At 38.6% G+C, this 21,773-nt stretch overlaps 1 protein-coding gene and 1 pseudogene across 4 annotated transcripts in view; one reads left to right on the top strand and one right to left on the bottom strand.

Moving 5' to 3' along the window:
* Positions 1-21,433, top strand: part of Trmt1l (tRNA methyltransferase 1 like) — a 31,014-nt gene extending 9,581 nt beyond the window's left edge. For 3 of the 4 annotated variants that reach the window (XM_057769561.1, XM_057769560.1, XM_057769562.1), the window contains exons 4-15: positions 781-845; positions 1,254-1,383; positions 2,862-2,985; positions 3,358-3,437; positions 8,691-8,934; positions 9,421-9,633; positions 11,273-11,463; positions 14,563-14,641; positions 16,926-17,077; positions 18,084-18,146; positions 20,192-20,318; positions 20,419-21,433. In XM_057769561.1, the coding sequence (XP_057625544.1) occupies positions 789-845; positions 1,254-1,383; positions 2,862-2,985; positions 3,358-3,437; positions 8,691-8,934; positions 9,421-9,633; positions 11,273-11,463; positions 14,563-14,641; positions 16,926-17,077; positions 18,084-18,146; positions 20,192-20,318; positions 20,419-20,671 (1,713 nt within the window). In that variant the 5' untranslated portion in view covers positions 781-788 and the 3' untranslated portion in view covers positions 20,672-21,433. Of the gene's footprint in view, positions 1-555; positions 664-780; positions 846-1,253; positions 1,384-2,861; positions 2,986-3,357; positions 3,438-8,690; positions 8,935-9,420; positions 9,634-11,272; positions 11,464-14,562; positions 14,642-16,925; positions 17,078-18,083; positions 18,147-20,191; positions 20,319-20,418 lie in introns of those variants that run through there. The other variant, XM_057769563.1, reaches the window with a different exon arrangement.
* On the bottom strand, positions 12,813-14,500 carry LOC130874339 (cytochrome c-like; annotated as a pseudogene).
* Positions 21,434-21,773: the final 340 nt, after the last annotated feature.

Here is a 21,773-nt window from a genome sequence, read left to right as displayed (position 1 = left end):
GACAAATATGTTTTGAGATGACCAGTAGTCAATTAAAATTCCTTAACAAGCGATTAGAATTAGGGGTCTTAGTGTTGAGAATAAGTTAGTAACTAGCACTATATTATCCATTATACTTGAAATTCCTTCCCATAAGAGATCATTGAAGTCATGAGAGAAGTTAAACTTACTAGAGAAAAAGTATATAGTCACCAACCAAGCTTAATAAATATCTATATTTAGGGTATGAAAAAAAATCTAAAGATCAACACCAAAAACTAATAATAATAAATTCAAAAATAAAGTCAAACATTTACAGGTGGGAGGAAAACCTATCACCTGTTATTTTAGTAAAGAAGCAAAGAAGATGAAGTTCAAGGTTGAGAATAACAATCTTATTGCCAGAGAACAAGTCATCTTGACAGAACTAGAATTTGAATACAGGTCTCCTATATTTGCTTATATTCATATATCTGTTTCATTTATTAAAATAAATGTTGTTCAAGTAATTATGATGTTACAAATAGAAGAATAATCCTAATGATTCTTCCTTTTTTCTTTTTCTTTTTGAGACAGGGTTTCATTATACAGCCCTGGCTGACCTGGAATTCACTATGTAGATCAGGCTGGCCTCACACTCACAGAGATTCACCTGCCTCTGCTTCCTGAATGTTTGGATTAAAGGCATGTGTCAGTGATCCTAATTATTTTTTAAAAATTAAAAATATACTTATAACTTTGAGTGCCAGTAGGAGTTTAATGAATAATAATAATAACACAGCTAGCCATTTTTCATTCTAGGCTACAGGATGTGCATCTGTCACTTAGCTTGTCGGCCAGTAAAACCAACCATTGTTGGAGAACAGGTAATCAGATGCTTGCTCTTATTTTTAAATTAGTTGACTTTGAAGAAAGCACATTTTTTCCATTCTTGAAACTACACTTTGCCTGGGCTTAAGGGATGACTGAGCGGTTAAGAGCACTGGCTGCTCTTCCAGAGTTCATAAGTTCAATTCCCAGTACCCATATGGTGGCTCACAGCCATCTGTGACTGTAGTCCCATAGGATTGGATGCCATCTTCTGGTGTGTAGATGTACAAGTGGACAAAACACCTACATACATAAAGTGTATAAATAAATAAAACTGCCAAGAGCCAGTTATCTTTCTGTCACCTTCTGTACCAAATCTAGTACTCACAAACATATTACAGCTTAAAACTCACATTTTATTGTCTTAGTAACAATCTGCTTAAATGAAATGTTCCATTTGGTAGATTTCCAGCAAATTGGGTGCCCATTACCATTGCATCATTTGTTCAGCGACAATCACCAGAAGGACTGACATGCTAGGGCATGTTAAGCGCCATGTGAATAAAGGAGAAACTAAGTCCAGATACATTGCTGGTAAGTTGTGCAATCTCACTAACTTATTAAGAATTAGGTCTTTAAAATAAAATGATCCAGTTATTCTTTTCAGACATTAAGTGTTTAAACATACTGATTTAACTAAATTATTTGGTTGACATTGACAAGTAATCCATAACTTCACATTTTTTTCTTTCTATGATGTTTCCAATAATGTTCAGCTATTCTCAACAGATATTAGTAAATGTTATAAACCAGGAACCTTTTTTTTTTTTTTTTAATGTGGTGGTTTTTCAAGACAGGATTTATGGATTTATCTGTGTATCCCTGGCTGTCCTGGAACTTGCCTTGTAGACTAGACTGGCCTCAAACAGAGATCTGCCTGCCTATCTCCCAAGTGATGGGATCAAAGGCATGCACCACCATGCCCAGCCAAACTAAGTAGCTTATGAAAGAGTTTATAATTATCTATTATGAAAAATTATAGAATTATAGTCGTAGGACTTTTATATCAGTAACTGTTTTGCTTATTGTGGAAAATACTGGGAACAGGATGCCCAGTGGAAAGGACCTTTGTTGTAAATAATATAAAATCTCAAGGGTTAGGTTAGCAAAAGCTGATATTGTGAGATACAAGACATGCCAATTCAGTGAATAAACATTAGAAAAGGTTACTTTTATTGATGTTATAGAAAGGGAAATATGGGTGTCATTTAATGTCCTGAATATAATATTGACCAAAAAAGGACAGATAAAGACTATAATTATTTTTCAAATATTACATTTGTCTTACCTCTTCAATATTTTAAATATATATGCATCTATTTTCATAACAGTATTCCATTTGAGTTTGTAGCTGAAGGATTATAATGTATACTAAATATAAAATGTTCCTGTCATTACTTAATAGCCATTTGAATGCAGTTCAGTTTAAAATTATAATTGTGAGAAAGTGAGACCCACAAGATTGCTTAATGGGTAGAAGTCCTTCTATGCATGCCGGGTAAGCTAAGTTCTACCCCTGAATCCATAAAGTGGCATGGGAACACTGACTCCCCAGTGTTCTGAATTTCAGGGGTTCAGAAAATACTAAGATTCTTATTCAACCCACTAATGGAAAGCAAGCATATAAATACTCAATTTCTATAGTATTAAAGTACCCTCTTTGGCCATCCTGTGAGTGCATAATGTAGCATAATGAATCATAAAATTATTCTAGGGTTTTGCTATCTGAAGATATCCTTGGGTTTATAATACTGGTATAGTGATAGGTGACACAGAACTTTAAGTGGATGAACATACTCGCGTTCACCAAATGCCTGCCAAGGCACAACTCTTTCCACAGACATTTGAATAAATTCGTTCTGTGACTTTCTTTTGTTTTTTTCTTTCTTATGCCTACTGAACTATTTGCTTTAGCACAGAATGATATAAAGCTACGTTTTAAAATGTATTCTGTTAGATATTTAGCATTATTTTCAATTAACCTGTAGTAACAGTTTTTTCTTCTATTTTAGCTTCTACTGCCAAATCATCTAATGAAATTTTGAAGGAGACAGATACAGATATACAAGTTTTTCCTAACTACTCTATACCTCAGAAAACAGATTCATATTTTAATCCCAAAATGAAACTAAATCGGTAAGATTGATTGAAAATAGAGCAATAGACTTTTCAGATGAACTTCTTTCAATCTCTCCGTTTATATATATTAAGATTAAAATCTTCTATTTAGTATTTTTCTCAAAATCTACCAACCCAATTTTTCAAAGAATAAAATAGGCCTAACTTTATGTAATTAAACTTGTACAGACTGGTGGAAAGTCTTATTTATTAAATAAATGGATGCTTGTTAAATATAATTCAGTTAGATTCATAGTTTAACCTCACAAAACTTATAGGTCTTGAACTGTTAATTTGAGAGTGTATATAAGGTAGATAGATACGTTCTTTATTCTACAAAGATGAAACCATAATGCAGCAAAGTTACTTCAGATTATTCTTTCTTTCTAGTCAGCTAATATTTTGTACGTTGGCTGCTTTGGCTAAGGAACGAAAACCTTTGGAGTGTTTAGATGCCTTTGGAGCCACTGGTAAGTAAAAAAACTTAATTTTTCAAATTTATTTTGCCTGCGTGATGTTTATCAAATCCATGCAGTACTTTTAGAGGCCAGAAGAAGGCATCAGATCCCCTGGAAGTGGCATTAGAGATGGATGTAAGTCATAATGTGGGTGCTAGGTCCTCTGGAAAAGTGGCCATTGCTCTTAAGTTAAATCCATCTCCCCAGCCCCTATATAATGTCTTCATTAGCTGCACATGGTGGTGCTGCTCAGCTTTAATCCCAGCACATGGGAAACAGAGGCAGGCGAATCCCTGTGAATCCAAGGCCAGCCTGGTCTAAGTGAGTTCCTGGATTGCCAGAGCTACATAGTGAAACTTTGAATCAAAAAAAAAAATTAAAAAAATCAAATTTTCACATAAAAAAGTTTAAGATCCAAGGCAAGATTTTCTATTTTTTTATGGAATTTTTTAAAAATATTCTATATAAAAATAGACAGTGTAATGAACTAATTCCCTTGTGTCATTTCAAGTATAATTCACACATGTTCTGTCTTATTCTATCAGGATCTCCACGAGTTCAGATTTCATACATTAGTCTCTTTATTCCCACTAATTTAAAATAAATTTGGACATATTTTATGTATTAAGGAAAAAAAAAAACCCAAGCAAGGGATCAATGTGTGGCTGACCTTCGACTCCATGACCTCCTGATCCTCTGCAGCTTCCCATGCTGAGATAGCAGGACTATCCTCCATACTCAGGGGTCTCTTTAAAATGAAGCTATAATAGCATTACCATGCCTAGAAAATGAAGGCTAATTCAGACATCTAAACATTTCTAAAAATTCAAATCAAAATCCGAAGAGTCTATATTACCTTGACTCAAGTCTACATCTCTTTTGTTGTTGTGTTCTTTAGACACAGAGTCTTACTCTGTAGCCTTGGCTGACCTGGAACTCACTATGTACCCCAGGCTGGCCTCAAACTCAAGAGATTCTGAATTCCAGCTGTCTCTGCTTGGAATTAAAGGCATGCATTGTCATGCCCAACTAAGTCTCTTTCTTATATGGTCTCCTTTCATTTTGAGTGTATAAGCGAGAGAGAGAGAGAGAGAGAGAGAGAGAGAGAGAGAGAGAGAGAGAGAGAGAGAGAATGTTTATTGAAGAATCAGTTTTTTGACATGTACTTTCTGCACCTAGATTTGTATTGTCTCACTGTGGCTTATGTAACATACTCCTACAACCTGTACTTTTCCAAATTGCTCTGCTTCTCAAGTGGCTTAGACTAGCCTTAAACTGACCATACGACTGAATATGACCTTGAACTCCTCCCAAGTAGTAGCTATATACTATCACATCCAACAAGAAGGAAAACAATTGTTTTTCTGAAACAGTGAAGAAGACCAAGCTAGCTCTTGAACTCATAGAGAGCCTTCTGCCTCTGCCCCTCAAGTGCTGGGACTAAAGGTATGTGCCACTACTCTTAGCCAAAAAACAAATATTGAAGGACATTTGTTCACTGTAGTCAGGTAATAACTAATAGCTACTTTTTGTGTTGTTCTCTTGTTTTTTGTTATTGGGAGAGAGTATGTGTGTATGTATGTATGTGTGGGTCAAAAGAAAACTTTCAAGAGTTGCTTCTCTCATTCCACCTAGATTTGGGAACCAAACTCAGGTAGTTTGGCTTTCAACACAAATGCTTTCACCTGCTGAGCCTCCTTGCCAACCTTTCTGTGGGCTTGGATGATCATTGCCTTCGGCACTTTATTTTGTTCTAATTTTGGCTTTCTAAAACTGGCTCTCTCTGTAACTCAGGCTGGTCTAGAATTGTTTAGCCCAGGCTGTCCTTGAAGTGCTCCTTTTACTGCTGTGTCCAGTGTAGGAGTCTAGCCTTCATGTACAATGCCAGTCCGCATTGAAACCAAAAGACTTTTTTTAATTCCAGCACTCGGGAGGCAGAGGCAGGCGGATCTCTGTGAGTTCAAGACCAGCCTGGTCTACAGAGCTAGTTCCAGGACAGGCTCCAAAGCCACAGAGAAACCCTGCCTCGAAAAACCAAAAAAAAAAAAAAAAAGACTTTTAGCAATAGAGAAAATAGAAACAGCAATTTCTAAAAGGCCATTCGTGCTCGTCACATGTCTTCATAAAGATTAACCGAACTACATTCTTGACAAGTGTATACTGAAAATGAAAGCATTTAAAAGCGTGGACTCTGGGGCCAAAGTCCGTGGGTTCAAGTCTTGGCTTCATTGCATGCTACTCTGATGCCCCCAGGAAATTGTGTTTTGATTTTTTTCATGTATAAAAGGGTACAGGGGATAATACCCATACAAGTATTAAAAATTTAAACCTCAATACAAATAAAGTCATTGGAACAGTACTTACTAAGGAAATGCTATAGAAGCATTAGGTTTCATCTCCATTGTATTATTAGTACTAAAACCATTCTTTAGTAAGATATCCATTTAAAATGGTAGTAGTAATGAGGTAATCCTTCTAAGATGAGCCATTGAAATGTGAACTTTGAATTACTTTTTTCTGTCTGGTATATATATGTATATGTACATGTGGGTGTATATGTGCAGAGGTCAGAGGTCAACACTAGCTCTCTTCCTCAATTGCTCTCTATCTTGTCTTTTGAATCTGGGTCTCACTGAACTTGGATGGAGCTCACTGAGTTGAGTAGACTGGCTTGAGTAGCAAGCCCCCAGGAACCCGATCTTCACCTCCCAGAGATCGGATTGCAGATCCTTACTTGTTATACTTGGCTTTTCACGTGGCTATTGAGGATTAAACCTCACATCCTAATGTTTGTATGCAAGCATTTGACTGACTGAGCTCTCTCCCCAACTCAGTTGTTTTTTTTTTGTTTGTTTGTTTTGTTTTTTTTGTTTTTCGAGGCAGGGTTTCTCTGTAGCTTTGGTGCCTGTCCCGGAACTAGCTCTTGTAGACCAGGCTGGCCTCGAACTCAGAGATCCGCCTGCCTCTGCCTCCTGAGTGCTGGGATTAAAGGCGTGCGCCACCACTGCCCGGCTCCCAACTCAGTTTTTTATTCACTCTTTCGGGATCAAATCAGCCACCAGTTTTGTTCTGATTTGGGTTTTCTGTGTGTATGTACACACAACTCTGTGTACCCCAGGTTAGTCTTGAACTCACAGAATCTGTCTTCCTCTGTCTCCCAAGTGCTAGGGTTAAAGGCGTATGCCACCATGCCCAGCCTGATTTATCTTTTATAATGTAACTCACACTCCTGTCCTCGAGTCCAGTGCACTAGTCTCTGTGTTCACAGTCATTTTCCCCTGTGTCACACAGCAGCCGTCTCTGAGCTCCATATGCTGATGCTGCAGTTGGCAGCAGCGTCTCGATTGCCTGAAGTCTAAAGTGGTCCACCATCATTTCTGTCACATTCATGAACCTTTTTCCAAACTTATTGCCATGTTCTTCCTTACATATTCTGTTCTTTATCCTTTAAAATCTGAAAATATTAAAGCTGATGCCTACAAAAGGTATATTCAACATTTTTATAAACTTCTGGGCCTGACACCATTTTCTTTTTATTGGCTTCTCAACCATCTTCTGAAGTCAGATATCCTGGACCAGCATCACTGAAAGCAGCTCCGGCAGAGCAGTCACTACTATTCTGTTCTTTTTAGTATATTTGTAAATTGTTGGTAGCTCTGTGGCAGTTTCTTTACATGTCTATTCCCCTAAAATGGCAGTCTTAGAATTTATCCCACAAGTTTTATATGAGAGTCTGAAAAAAATTACATAAAGTCTGTAACAGTAGACAAGATTTTATTTCCATTTGTACAGTAGAAGTGTGTAGAAGATATCAGTATTTCAGATGGTGTGTTAGAGATGCATGTCAGTTGGGTTTATGTCACTATTTCCAGTTAGAAAATGGTTTTAGTTCTCATCCCCCACCCCCTCCCCTCTACTTCCTCCCCTTACCCCCAGCTTACCTGGGAGATCTCATCTATTTCCCCCTCAGGGAAATCCATGCATCCCTCTTAGGGTCTTCCTTTTTACCTAGCTTTTCTGAGGTTGTGGGTTGTAGTCTGGTTGCCCTTTGCTTTACATCTAGTATCCATTTATGTGAGTACATGCTGTGCTTGTCTTTTGGGTTTTTTGTTTGTTTGTTTTAATATTTATTTATTTTACAATATTCTGTCTGTGTGTGTGCCTGCAGGCCAGAAGAGGGCACCAGACCCCATTACAGATGGTTGTGAGCCACCATGTGGTTGCTGGGAATTGAACTCAGGACCTTTGGAAGAGCAGCTGGTGCTCTCAACCTCTGAGCCATCTCTCCAGCCCCTGTGCTTATCTTTTTGTGTCTGGGTTACCTCATTCAGGATGATTTTCTAGTTTTATCCATTTGCCTGCAGATTTCATGATGTCAGTTTTTTACAGCTGAGTAACTCCATTGTGTAAATGTACCACATTTAAATGAATAAAAGATGTAAAATAAAAAAGGAAGAAAATGTTCTTTATGCCCTTTTTAGTAGCTACAGAATGAGCTACCCAAGTGAGTTCTTACTGCATATACAAAGTTGTTCCTTTTACTGCACAATGGTGCACCTGTGTGCTGTTTGGAAATTTTGGCCTAGAAAGGTTATTTCTTCTGTATTTCATTTTGTAATTGTGCATGTGTGAGAATGTGGGCATGCATGTGGCAGGGAGGGTGGGTGGACGACTTTGGAGAGTCTGTTCTTTCCTTCTTCCATAGGTTCTGGACCTCAAAATCATTATCTACCTGCTCAGAGAACACTTTTGCCTCCTGAGCTATCTCATTGGCCTGGAAGTTATTTTTCATGTTTAAGGGAGATGAGCATATTAGTGCATGCCTATAATCCCTCACACAAGGAGACAAAAATAAGAGGGTTAATGTTTCATAGCCAGCCGGGAATTGTGGCACACGACTTTGATTTCAACATTTGGAAGTTAGAGGCAGGTGGATGTCTGTGAGTTCAAGAACTACTGACCCTGCCTAAAAAATAAAATATTTGAAGACCAGCCCAGGCTACAATCAAAGTACATTGTCTTTGTTATTTCTATGGTGCTTGAGGGTAAATTTGAGCAGCAGGACTTGCGCCTGGCCATCTTCTTTTTCAGCAGGGTATCACCCTGTTAGCATACTGTATTCTGGGATTCATAGACATGACGATTTGGAGCGTGTGTGTGTGTGTGTGCGCGCACACGTTACTTATAAAATGCCTACCATTTCAGTTATTAGTTGTTGCAACTTGATGCATTTAATTATTGTCTTCTCCCCCATTTTCTCCCAAGGAATAATGGGATTGCAATGGGCAAAACACCTTGGAGATGCAGTCAAAGTTACAATTAATGACTTGAATGAAAACTCTGTGACTTTGATTCAGAAAAACTGCCACTTAAACAAATTGAAAGTGGTGGTAGACAGTGAGGAGAAAGAAGAGGGTGATGCCCTTGAGGAAGATGACACTCTTGGTGATATCCAGGTGACCAGGATGGATGCCAATGTACTGATGCACCTGAGATCTTTTGATTTCATGTAAGTGAAAAACATTTGTCAAGTAGATTAAACAGGTCTACTGAAGGTGGGTGCTTTCAAATTAAAGAAACTTGTGGTGGTTTATTTTAATACAGTTTTTGGCTTTGGCCTGAGATTCCCAATAAGAAAAATTTCAGACTTCCTGGGAATGAACTTTTTCTCTTAGGCTAATTTGTTCCCATGTGTTTGACATGTCACTGACTATTTTATTTATTTTTAAAACCTAATTAAATATTTAAAAGAGGTTGGCAAAGTACGTTTTTTCCGCCTCAATTTTTTGAGACAGTCTCCCTATTAGCCTAGGCTGACTTCAAACTGGAAATCCTCCTGCCTCCACCTCCTTAGTGCTAGACTACAGGTGTGTTGCTATCACACCTGGCTGGCAAACTACTTTTGAACCTGTGGACTTTCATCATTAGAATAACATTAGTATCCTGTGGCCTACTGATGCAAACTCAGATATGTCTGTTTTCTTTCTGATTTTAGACACCTAGACCCTTTTGGAACATCAGTGAACTACCTAGACTCTGCATTCAGAAACGTAAGAAACCTTGGCATAGTATCAGTGACTTCTACAGATATCAGTTCCTTATATGCCAAGGCACAGCATGTTGCCCGGCGTCACTATGGATGTAACATTGTCCGAACAGAGTATTACAAGGAACTAGCAGCCAGAATTGTCGTAGCTGCAGTGGCAAGGTACCAAATTGCCAATGATGTTCCTAATGTTTTAGTGTGTCTCATGATCTTAAAGAGATAATACTATGAATGAATGCTTATTTTTGAAAATATGCGTGAATTTTTAAATTCTGTATCCCTTATATGTAATTTTAATTTGATTTATTTTAGTGGTTTTAATTTTATGGTCTTTTCTTTCTTTCTTTTTTTACATGTATTCATTTATTTCATGTGTATTTCTATAGGTGCATGTGTGGAGGTCAGAGGACAGCTTGGAATAGTCGGTTCTCTCCTCCACCATGTGGGCCTGGGGATCAACCTCAGTTCTCAGGCCAGCAGTAGCGCTCTTACCCACTGAGCCATTTTGATGGCCTATTATTATTGTGTTTTGTTAGAACTTAAACATTTATATCTGGAATACAAAAGAGAAACAAAGAAAGTAAAAGTTAATTTCAGATCTGTCTTAATTCAGTGATTACAGGAGTAGGGAAGAGGTAGCAACATAAAAAGGAGAAATAAAAGTTATTTTTAGATTTATAAGCTATTTGAAAGATCTTTTCATCTTCGAATAGTCTGAATAAAGTGATGGCTTCTAACTTGATTCTGAAAATGACCTTGTAAAATGGAAGGTCTTTCTGTGTCGCCCCAGGAATTGAGAACTGTTGAAATGAAGAAAGATTATTATCTACCATATACAGAATTTTATGCCATAAAAAATATTTTCAATATTTATTTTTGTATTTGTGTGCATGTGTACGTGTGTGTGTGTGTGTACGTGTGGATGTGTCTGCCACATGCATGCAGGAACCCACTAGGATCAGAAAAGGGCATCAGATCCTCTGGAGCTAGAGTTACAGGCATTTGTGAGCCACATGTGGGTGCTGGGAAATGAACCCAGGTCTTCTGCAAGAGCAGCAAGCACTCCTAACTGCTGAGCCATCTTTCCAGCCCCCTGTAAGAATAACTTAATAATGCAATTTGTTACTTAGAATATCATAATGGATGATCAGTCTATTCACTTGCCACCCAAACACAGGTTCTGCGGCATTCCCATGCAAATTCTTACCTCAGCATAATTACAGGTTCTTAGTACTCGTCGGGCTTCGCCATGTGTGAAGTGAGCAGCACCCCTGATGCACATTTCGCACATGATTCTGTGTACTCACAGCGTTCATACTCAGGCTTGGGAGTGGGGTGTCTTATAGAAGCTAATCCAGAGAGTCCACACAACCACAGAGGAAAGGGCTTTGACTGGCTCTCACTGCATAGTCAGCAGCTAACAAATAATCCTGCATACAGTCAGCAGTCAGTAAATGCATGTGGTTGTAAGAAGCTTTTTAGGAAAAAACTAGATTAAACTCAGACTAGTGATCATGATTGCAGAGAAGAGTCGTGTCGAATGACAGAGGCTACAGTCCCAAGCTATTCTGAAGGGGAAATGTCTAGAGACAGAAGACCTAAACTAACAACCCTCGTTACCTGTAATCCAGTCTGTGTGTGAGTCATGGTAATGATTCTTTGGAAGCACTGATACTAAAGATTGAGTTTCCCACAGTCCACCCATAGTTTGCTGTCAGGTTAGCTCTGTCAGTACAGTGCTATACAGAGGAAATGAAGAGCCATCAAAATAGCTTGTGACTTTTTTTTTTTTTTTTGACAGAGCTGCAGCGCGATGCAACAAAGGCATAGAAGTGCTGTTCGCAGTGGCTCTGGAACATTTTGTTCTGGTAGTTGTGCGGGTCTTAAGGGGGCCTACTTCAGCAGACGAGACTGCCAAGAAAATCCAGTACCTGATCCACTGCCAGTGGTGCGAAGAGAGGATCTTTCAGAAGGATGGTAACATGGTAGAAGGTGAGCTGAAGCCCCTCTGGCCTGGGCATCGCACATAAGCCCATCACATCCTAATCATACGTGCTAGGCTTTGCTTTCAAACATTACTGCTGGGGAGGTGAGTTGAAGCACTCCTGGGACACAGCAACTGTCTTACCCATTGCTGTCTTATTAAGTTCTTAGTATTTTTTAACGTGGGTTTTTTTTAATGTTTGTGGGTGTTAGGCCTACATATATATCTTGGTATGTGTCTGGTACCTGCAGAGGCCAGAAGAAGGCATTGGATATCCTGGAAGTAGAGTTACAGACAATTGTGAGCCTCTGTGGGTGCTGGAAATCAAACCTAAATCCTCTGGAAGAGCGTCCAATGCTCTTAACTGTTGAGGTATCTCTTCAGCCCTTGAATTGGAATTCTTAAGAACTCATTATTAAAAAAAAATTTAAAATAGTTTACCTCTTGCTGTATATATTGCCAGTATTTTTATTTCTTGCTTCAGTTTCTTTCTTTGCTTTTAAATGTAGGTTTTGTTTGTTTCCTGATGGTAAAGTTACATATACTCTGGCTTTTATTTACAAAGGCATTCCTGTTCCTAAGTACTTCAGGGGGTTTAGGTTTTACTGACTAGCCTGGCACATCTCCTCTATTAGACTATACATTATTTTATACTGAGTCCATATCTACTTGAGTTTGTTTATGAATGTTTTGTCTTTCCTGTAGAAGGGTAGCTAATCGTACACCTCTGTCACACCAATTGCAGAAGCTTTTTGCTGTTTTTATTTTTTGACAGTGTCTCACATATCACAGCCATTGATGACCTTGAACTTTTTTTTAACTGATTTTATTTACTTCCTGTCTGTCTATGTATGTGAGTTTGCCATGGTGTGCATGAGAACGTCAGAGTACAATCTGTGGGAGTCAGTTCTTTCCAAGTCATGTGGATTCCAGGGATCAAACACTAGTTGTCAGCCTTGTCACCAAGGTGGCAAGCACCTTTACTCTTTGAACCATCTCACTGGCCTTAGCCTTGAACTTCTGATAGTCCTGCCTCTTCCTCCGAGATGCTTAGATCCTAGGTATACTGCCAAGGATCTACTACCAAGCCTGGTTTGTGAGGTGCTCTGGATCAAAGCTCGGGTTCTGTGCATTGCTAGGTAAGCAAAGCAATCTTTCAACTAAACTACATCCCCAGGCCTAACTTTTATTTATTATGCTAGGGATCAAAACCAGCCAGGCAATGAACAACTAAGCTATTTCTCCTACCCTGTGTAACAAAATGATAATATCAAATAGACTAGAACTGATTGATTTTATCAGGCTGTTCCAAAAAAGCCAGTGATCAATCTAGGAATAACATGGAGTTGGGGAAGTTTAGTTGAAGAGAGGTTTATTGTTGTTGTTCTTTGTTTTTCATTTCACAAGACAGGGTCTCGCTATTTAGCTATTAGCTATTTAGCTGTCCTTGAACTCACTATGTAGACCAGGCAGGCTGACCTAAAAATATGCACCACCATGCCCGGTAAGAGGTTCTAATTTTTTTTTCCCAAGACAGGGATTCTCTGTGTATCCCTGACTGTCCTGGAACTCGCTTTGTAGACCAGAGATTCACCTTCCTCTACCTTCCAAGTGCTGGGATTAAAGGCGTGCACCACCACCACGTGGTGAGGTTCTAATTTTTAAAAGGACTCTTTTTGAGGGCCGACAGTGCAGCTCAGTAGTAGAGCATTACCTAACATGAATGAGGTCCTGGCTCAACCCCCAGCACCACTAACAGGAATAAATAAATAACCAGTCTTCCATAAGACTGCGTTTCAGTCCCCAGGACCCACATGGCAGCTGCCTCCAACTCTAATTCCAGGGAATCTGACACCCACACAGATACACAGATAAACATACAAGCAAAATAACAATGCACATAAAATTGTAAAAACTAAAATAAAATGAGAATATTAAAAAATAATAAGACAGTTGCTTTCTGATTTTTAACCATTGCCTGTGACAGACCAATGACTACAAAGGAACAATGAGCACCTGCTTTGTTCTGAGACAGTGAAGAGATGTTTCACCGATATTTAACCATATTCATATACCCAGTTATATAAATCTAAGTATAATACCATTCCAAAGGCTTTGAGGTGGCATCCCCCATCTCTGTGGGAAGTTGAACATTACTAATTAAGAGAAAGCAGTGGTACTATTTATGGAACTGGAATTGCTATTTTTAATGATCATATCCACTTTACCTTAAATCAGAACTGTTCAACAAAAATATTTTGTTAGCTATTCATGATCTGAATTCTGGTTTATGAATCAAATTATGGTACACATTAAAAGTAATGAGACATTTATTTTATAATAAATAAGGCAGTGGTATTACTCACTAGTAGCCTTTTTAAGATAAGCCATTAAGTCTGCCCTTTCTCCCTTCTTAATTCTGGCGAATGTCATTTTGTTCCAGGGATGTACTCTCTAGGATTCTCCAAGTACTCTGCCCAGTGTCCTCTCCCCGGTAACACCTTTGCTCTTTGCATCTGTGTAGAGAATCCAGCGGCCTAACCTGGCTTCCACCCAAACAAACCAAGGAGATTTAGTCCAGTCTTAATTTTGCCACCATTTTCAGTGTAGTGCTGGGCACACTTTTGAACAAAAAATCTTCTTCCTTTTCTCAACATCACCCATTTTTAATCAATTTTTTCCCCCCTGCTCAACACTTCAGACATTTCCACCTGAAGCTGAACAACCTGCTCTTGTGGTTGAAATTTTTAACAGTGCCTCCCTTCAAAAGGCTTTAACGATTACATTTTCAAGTACACAAAAAATTCTTTTTTTTTTTTTTTTTTTTTTTTTTTTTGGTTTTTTGAGACAGGGTTTCTCTGTGGCTTTGGAGCCTGTCCTGGAACTAGCTCTGTAGACCAGGCTGGCTTCGAACTCACAGAGATCCGCCTGCCTCTGCCTCCCGAGTGCTGGGATTAAAGGAGTGCGCCACCATCGCCCGGCTCACAAAAAATTCTTAACACAGTACCTGGTACCTAGTAGGTCCTCAGTACATAGTTATTAATATAACAGTTATATCACTTGCATTTGTCATTTATCCTTTATATTTTTGTGTTTTGCTTTTACAGAAAATCCATATAGACAACTGCCCTGTAATTGTCATGGAAGCATGCCTGGCAAGACAGCAATAGAACTCGGGCCTCTGTGGTATGTGCCTAAAGACAGTCTTGAGTTTGATTTACTGGTTGTCAGCTTTTGATGTCTTAGCAAATAATTATGGCTCCCCTTCTCCTGAGACCCTGAAGTATTTCAGATTTTCTATAATTTTCTAAAAGGTGGTAGAACAGAAGGTAGGCTGGATCTGCAAACTAAATAACTTGTGTCTGCATAGTAAGAAAGGCTATTTGGTTTTGGAAGATGGTGTCTCTAAGGTGAGGCAAGGTCTCAGCAATTGGGAGCCCTTGCTTTGCAGAGAGGATGGACGTTGACTTCCCTGCACCCATCATGTGGCTCACAGCTATCTATACCTCCAGCTCCAGGGAATCCAACACCACTGCCAGCCACCACCTCCATAGGCACCTGTACACACATGCACATTCCCACACACCATACTTAATTAAAAATACAAGAAATCTTTTAAACACAGAGTCCCATACAACAGGCAAGCCCTGACTTCAAACTTGCTGATTTGTTGTTGTTGTTCACCTCTTGTGTGTGATGGCAGGTGCATGTGTGCATGCCACGGTGTTATGTGAAAGTCAGAGGACAGCCGTGCTGTCAGTCCTCACCTTCTGCCTCTTGTTCTCCCACTGCACCTGCCAGGCTGGTGGGTCCAAAGCCTCCACCAATTGTCTCCACCACCTAGGTCTCTATGGGGCACCAAGATGATAGTAATCCCTTTCAAACATTCGAAGAGTAATTGAGCAAGCCCTACCTTCTAGTACTTTCTTACCTATATCATCTCCCACACAATGATCCTACTCACTGGTTACAGAACAGAAATTGTCACTAACAGGCTGCTGACTCCAGAAAGATGATCTAGCCTAGCCCAGTCAGCTCCCTCATTTCGTGAAGAAGGAAATTATGGGATGGTGTTTTTAAGTGCTTGCTAAAACTGACCAAAATAATTATTACAGTTATTATTATTACTATTATTATTAGCTATTGCCTATTATTATTAACTGTTGGTGTTATTATTATTATTATTGAGCTAGAATTTAGTTTTTCCAACTTCCAGGCCTGAGTCTTGTCTTTGACTTCTTCCTCACAGCCGTCAAGCCTTTTCCCTCTCCCCAAACCTCAGTTTAGTAATACATCCCATCTCAAGTCTCTCAGTGTCTCGGCCTAAATAATCTCTAAATTCCCTTCAACATATCTTACATTGACTACTCATTTTGTACTTTAAATGGCCCTTTAGTATATGCCTACTGTCTAATATTTTATATTTACCACTTTATAGCTACTACTCAGTGAAGAGCCTTTGTACAAAGCATGGTAATAGGCTGTCTCATTCCATGACAAGTCTGTGAGGAATTTTAATTTACAGTAGCATGATTAAGACACAGAAGGAAAGATGGGGCCTGATGGTGTAGGCCAGTAATCCCTACTCCTGAGGCAAGAGGATCACAAGGTCCAGGCCTGTCTACAGTGACTTTTTGGACTCTAGCTGTGAGTTCAAGACCAGCCTGGGCAACTTAGTGAAACTGTTGGGGAGAGGGGAGTTCAAAAAAAAAAAAAAAGCCAAAAATACAGATTCAGTGGTAAAGCACTTGTGTAGCATGCAAACTCCAGTCCTGGGAGAACACAGGAGTTATGGCTCAAGTTGAACTACATTGCTAGTAGGTGGAGCCAGGATTGGAATTTCTATGGTTTAATTCACATTTTGTCAGCTACGCCTATGCTGTTAAAATCAAATGGAGGCATTCACCCCTGAGACTCTTTGAAACAGGGCCTTACTCTGTAGCCTTAGCTAGCTTGAATCTCCTGTGTAGAGCAGGCTAGCCTTAAAGTCACAGAGACCCACCTGTCTGCCTCTGCAGTGCTGGGCATTTTTAAATACAGTCCTCACACAGGCACCAACACAGAGGGAGACATACTGTTCCTTGCTAGACGCACTGTGGAAGTTTACGCTTGGCATTATGTTCTGTACGGTTAGAGTTTTGCAGGCTGTTACAGAGTCAAGTTTTCTTTTCTGTCTGACTGTGTTCTCCACAAACCTACTCCATGTTTCATAGCATTCTACAACTTATGAGTGCCAATAAGTTCTTGTTGATTTTATGTGAATGAAATTTTTTGGCTAATCTTAGTAGTTTCCAGAGCTAACATGATTTAAAAGGGTGAGAAATTAGTTTGTAAAAATACTAAATTAGAAATTCCTGAATTTCAATATTATTCTATCTCATAATTTGTTATATATTTTAATTAATTAGAAGACTTTTTTAAGTAAATAAACATTTCTCAAATCCAGTTTTCTATTTATTCTCCTTTCCAGGTCAAGTTCCCTTTTCAATACTGGATTTCTGAAAAGAATGCTATTTGAGTCTCTTCACCACGGTTTGGATGACATTCAGCCCCTAGTAAAAACGCTGATCTTTGAATCAGAGTGTGCTCCCCAGAGTCAGTATTCAAATCTCAGCAAGCAAGGTGACTCTAGCTTGCTCAGCTATCCTTGATGTTATAATCAAAATGATGTAATATGCTTTTTTTTTTTTTTTTTTTGAGGCAAGGGCATATGTAGCTCATACTGGCCTTGATTTTTTGGTTTGGTTTTTTGAGACAGGGTTTCCCTGTAGCTTTGGAACCTGTCCTAGAACTAGCTCTGGTAGACCAGGCTGGCCTCAAACTCACAGAGATCCACCTGCCTCTGCCTCGCAAGTGCTGGGATTAAAGGTGTGCGCCACCACCCGACTTCCAGGCGAGCCTTGAAACCCTTATTTTCCTGCCTTTACCTCCAAAGGCTGAGCATCTACTGCCATCATGCCACCCCTCTGTCCTCTTTCTACTCTTCTATAAAGAGACACTATCAGTAACTGTAAGAGTGGATATAGCCCAGACTTTTGGTGATGCCCATTGAAAGGCAGAAAGTCAATTGATATCACTCAGTAAAGCTGATTTTTATTCCTTAGATAGGCATTTGTCAGTTTGCCTGGCTTTGATCTAAGGGGAGGGCATAGTAGTCTTTATGCTTTTGTGAGTACTAAGAAGAGGCTACTATTACAGATTTCGAATTATCATTTGCTTTTCTTTGGAAGACAGGGTCTTCCTGTGTAGCTAGAGTGGTCTAGAACTCAGTTCTGTCTGCCTGTATTTTTCTGGTGCTGAAATAAAAGATGTATGCCACCATGCCCAGCCAAAAATATATTTTTAAATTTATTTTATTATTATTACTATGTATGTGCATGATAAGTATGTGTAGGCATATGTGTGGAAGTCAGACAGACTTTACAAAATCAGGTCTGTCCTACCTTTACATGGCCTCTAGGAATTGAACTCATATTGCAAGTGCAGCTGAGCTATCTCACTGGCCCAGGAAGTTAAAAAACATCATTCTTACGTATTCAAAATGTGGAAGGGATTCCAGTTTTATTTAAGCATTAAATTGTTACTTAATGTCACCTATAAATATTTTTCCCATTTGTTTTTATTTTAGAAGAAAATGGTGTATTTATTAAAACTACCGATGATACCACAGTAGATATTTACAGTGCACAGGGTATGTATATTTATACTATATAACTGTTAAGTATCAGTGCATTCTAAATGTGTCTTAAATACAGATTTAAAAACAGAACATAGATAGCATTAAAGCTGACAAGCAACAGCCTATAATTACAAGCTATAATATCGTAGTAGTGATTGCTCACTTAAATAGTCAATGGAAAGAAAAACTTAAAATTCCTGTTGAGAGTGTATGCTTTAATAATGTGCCAGTCATGTCAGTTAGCAAGTCACTGAAAATGATAGTGTGCTGAACAGCACTTGGCTCTCAGCACTGTTCCACCTCATTGTGTTGGTAGTGGAACATTTACCAGATTCTTAATTTTAGCAGAAATGTCTTAAATCTTTTTAAGAATAGAAGGTAAAACAAACGCTTTAACATTTTTTTTTTTTTTTTGGTTTTTCGAGACAGGGTTTCTCTGTGGTTTTGGAGCCTGTCCTGGAACTAGCTCTTGTAGACCAGGCTAATTTTTTAAAGATTTATTTATTATGTGTATTGTTCTGCCTGAATGTATGCCTGCAGGCCAGAAGAGGGCACCAGATCTCATTACAGATGGTTATGAGCCACCATGTGGTTCCTGGGAATTGAACTCAGGACCTCTGGAAGAGCAGCCAGTGCCATCTCTCTGAGCCCCTCTTACATCTAACCTAAGATAAGGAAGTTGAACTACTTTCTACGGCTGTTCTGTGTCATAGACCTTTATATATATCAGCATAGCACAGGAGAAAAGAGAATCCGTATGCTGCTTCTAATAATTACTATTATGTTGGATTTCTTCATCGTAGGCTTTTCTATAATTTGTTCTACATTACAACAATACAATCATATTTTATTTATCTGGTTTAATTTTAATTTGGGGGTCCCAAATCATTTTCATTTTATTGTAAAAAGGAAACAGTTCAACAATAATTTATCTTTGGATATGATTTACCAGTTTCATGCAGTACATTTGCCTTCTAGGCACTTGTGTTTAAGCAGGTATCAATTGTTTGTCCTGAAGAAATAGCATGTGAAGATAACACCTACATATAATCAAGGCTTAGCTGGGTACCATGACATATTCCCGTAGTACCAGCAATGGCAGGAGGACCTCTGGAGCTTACAGCTTTAAGACAAAGCTCTTGTCTAACCTAGACAAGAATAAGACATATATAATAATCATAGGCTGAAAGTTGGGGCAAAATTTCCTTTTAGTATTTGAAGTCTCAGTTGCCGTGTGTGTGTCAGTCTGTATGTATGCATGTGTGTGTGTATGTGCACGTGCACACACTTGAGCCTTTGGAAAGATGGCCTGCCAGAATAACTTGTTTGCCCCCTTCCACCTCAAATGGAAAGACTAAACACAGTGTTGAGAAATAGGCAACGAGATCATGTATTATACTTTGATCAGTCTGTGGTAGCACTCTTGAAACTCATGTATATTAGGGGAAGGTGTGTGCACGTGTGAGTGCAGGTAAGTCAGAGTCCAGAGCAGGGCACTGGGTCACTTGGAGCCACCATGTGGGTGCTGAGAACTGAACCCTGGTCCTCTCCAAGAGAACTGAGTGTTCTTAACTGAGACATCTCTCTTGCCCTTTTTGATTTTGTTTAAGATTTTTTTTTTTTGAGAATTTCATACATAGTGTGGTTCTGTTGTTTTTCACATTCATTGAAGAATTACTATGTATCAGTAAAGCATTCAGATATAAAAAGAAATGAATGACATTGCCCCGAGGAATCTAGAATATAATTTAGAGAGAAAGGATTTACACATACAGAAGACCTGCATACAAGAACAAGGAAAAAGAACGACAGACTTTAGTCAGTCTGGTGGTGCTGTGTGTACTCTAAGAAACGGAGAAGTCATAGACCCTAGGTTCATAAACAGGCTTCATACAGGAAGTACAAACAGAGCCTCAAGGAAGGTAGAAGGAAGTCCTGACTCAAGCAACAGTTGAACACATTACATGAGTGAAGGACAGTCTGAATTCTGTAGCCAACAAAATTATAAGGCATTCCATCCGCAGTGTTTAAGAGCATACTTATTCTGTGTGTTCCAGGAAAGAGGAAAAGCAGTGAAACAATGATAAATACAGCCAAGAAGCAGAAGGTCGAGGCCAGTGCTGCACATCCTCCCTTCTATTACAATATCCACAGACACAGCATCAAAGGGATGAATATGCCAAAGTAAGGCCACCCGTGGTAGAATGTTTATCTCATATTTTAATAACATTGTGATTTAAGTCAAAACATAAGAACCTAATAACTTTTACTTTCCCTATTGCAGGTTAAAAAAGTTTTTGTGCTGTCTTTCCCAAGCAGGCTTTCGAGTAAGCCGAACTCACTTTGACCCAATGGGTATTCGTACAGATGCACCTCTGATGCAGTTCAAGTCTATCCTGTTAAAGTACAGCACCCCCACTTACACTGGAGGACAATCAGAAGGTCCCATGCAGTCAGCATCTGAGGATACGGTAGCTGACAGGGTTGAAATGTCAGTGAAGGACAAAGCGGAAGCAAGTGGCTGCAGAAGGTGGTAAACGCAAGAAGCGTTTCTTCTCAGGGTTCTTATGATGGCCCCATGACTCTGTACCAACTGTAATCCTTTTTTTATTCTTTCAACTTAGTAATATAAGATAAAAAATTTAAAAAGCACTGTTTTCATTCAGAAAATTGGCTGTTTCTGACTTGGCTGGTGTGAGAGCTTTGCTTTTTAAGTTTTTATTATTTTAAAGAAAAAATTTAATAAAAACATTTCACGATGAAACCAAGATTTTGACTGAGCTCACCTTACTGTTCAGTAATCTAGAAATTTTTCACGTTTCTCTTGGAAATTGAGCATATTCTGAAAGTCATCCTTTATACTTTCTGGCACAAAGGATTAAACCTAGAGGCTCTGGCTCTCCAGTAGCTGGGATGCAGGCATGCACCAAGTACCCAGCTTAGCATTGATTCGTGATAGCATCTCTACTGGTTTATGGTGTCTATTCTCATATATAACATACAAAATAAATCTGGAAAATATAGTAAATATAGTAAAATAGTAAGAATAGTAAATGTTCTTATACATGACTCACTTGAAATACAATTCTAAAAAAATTCTTATTTTTGAGAAGTCTCAAAAATTCTCATTGTTTTCCTTGAAGCTTTTTAGAAATTCAGTACTTGCCTGCTACAAAACTACATTTTTACAAGTTTATATTCTAGATGACTAAACTTCAGAATAAAACTTTTGTCAAAATAACTGATGTCACTGTTATAATAATGTCCACAAATATGAAATCCCAGGGGGGTGTTTTGTTTTGGTTTGTTTTTCTAGACAAGGTTTCTCTGTAGCTTTGGAGCCAGTGGCAGGGTTGTTTTATTTTTGAGGTATATGTACATTTTTGTATGAATAGCACACACTAACATAACCGTTAAGATTAGCAGGGGGTAAAATCCTGTTTCCATTAATATTCTGCTGTCATTTGAAGAATTTAGATGTGAAGACTTGATATAAAGTTTAGGATTCTTGTCTTAAGGAATGAATCTATATTTACCCTAAGTATTCCTCAGGGGATTTTGGCCAAATTCAGGGTTAGCTTCACCCATGGGTTGAATTTAATTTCAGTTAAAAATGGACATAAAGCAACATACTTTTTC

This window comes from Chionomys nivalis, chromosome 5 (assembly GCF_950005125.1).
Source record: "Chionomys nivalis chromosome 5, mChiNiv1.1, whole genome shotgun sequence".
Taxonomy (NCBI): domain Eukaryota; kingdom Metazoa; phylum Chordata; class Mammalia; order Rodentia; family Cricetidae; genus Chionomys; species Chionomys nivalis.
Note: the sequence above shows the minus strand (reverse complement) of the source record. Positions and strands in the feature narration are given on the sequence as shown.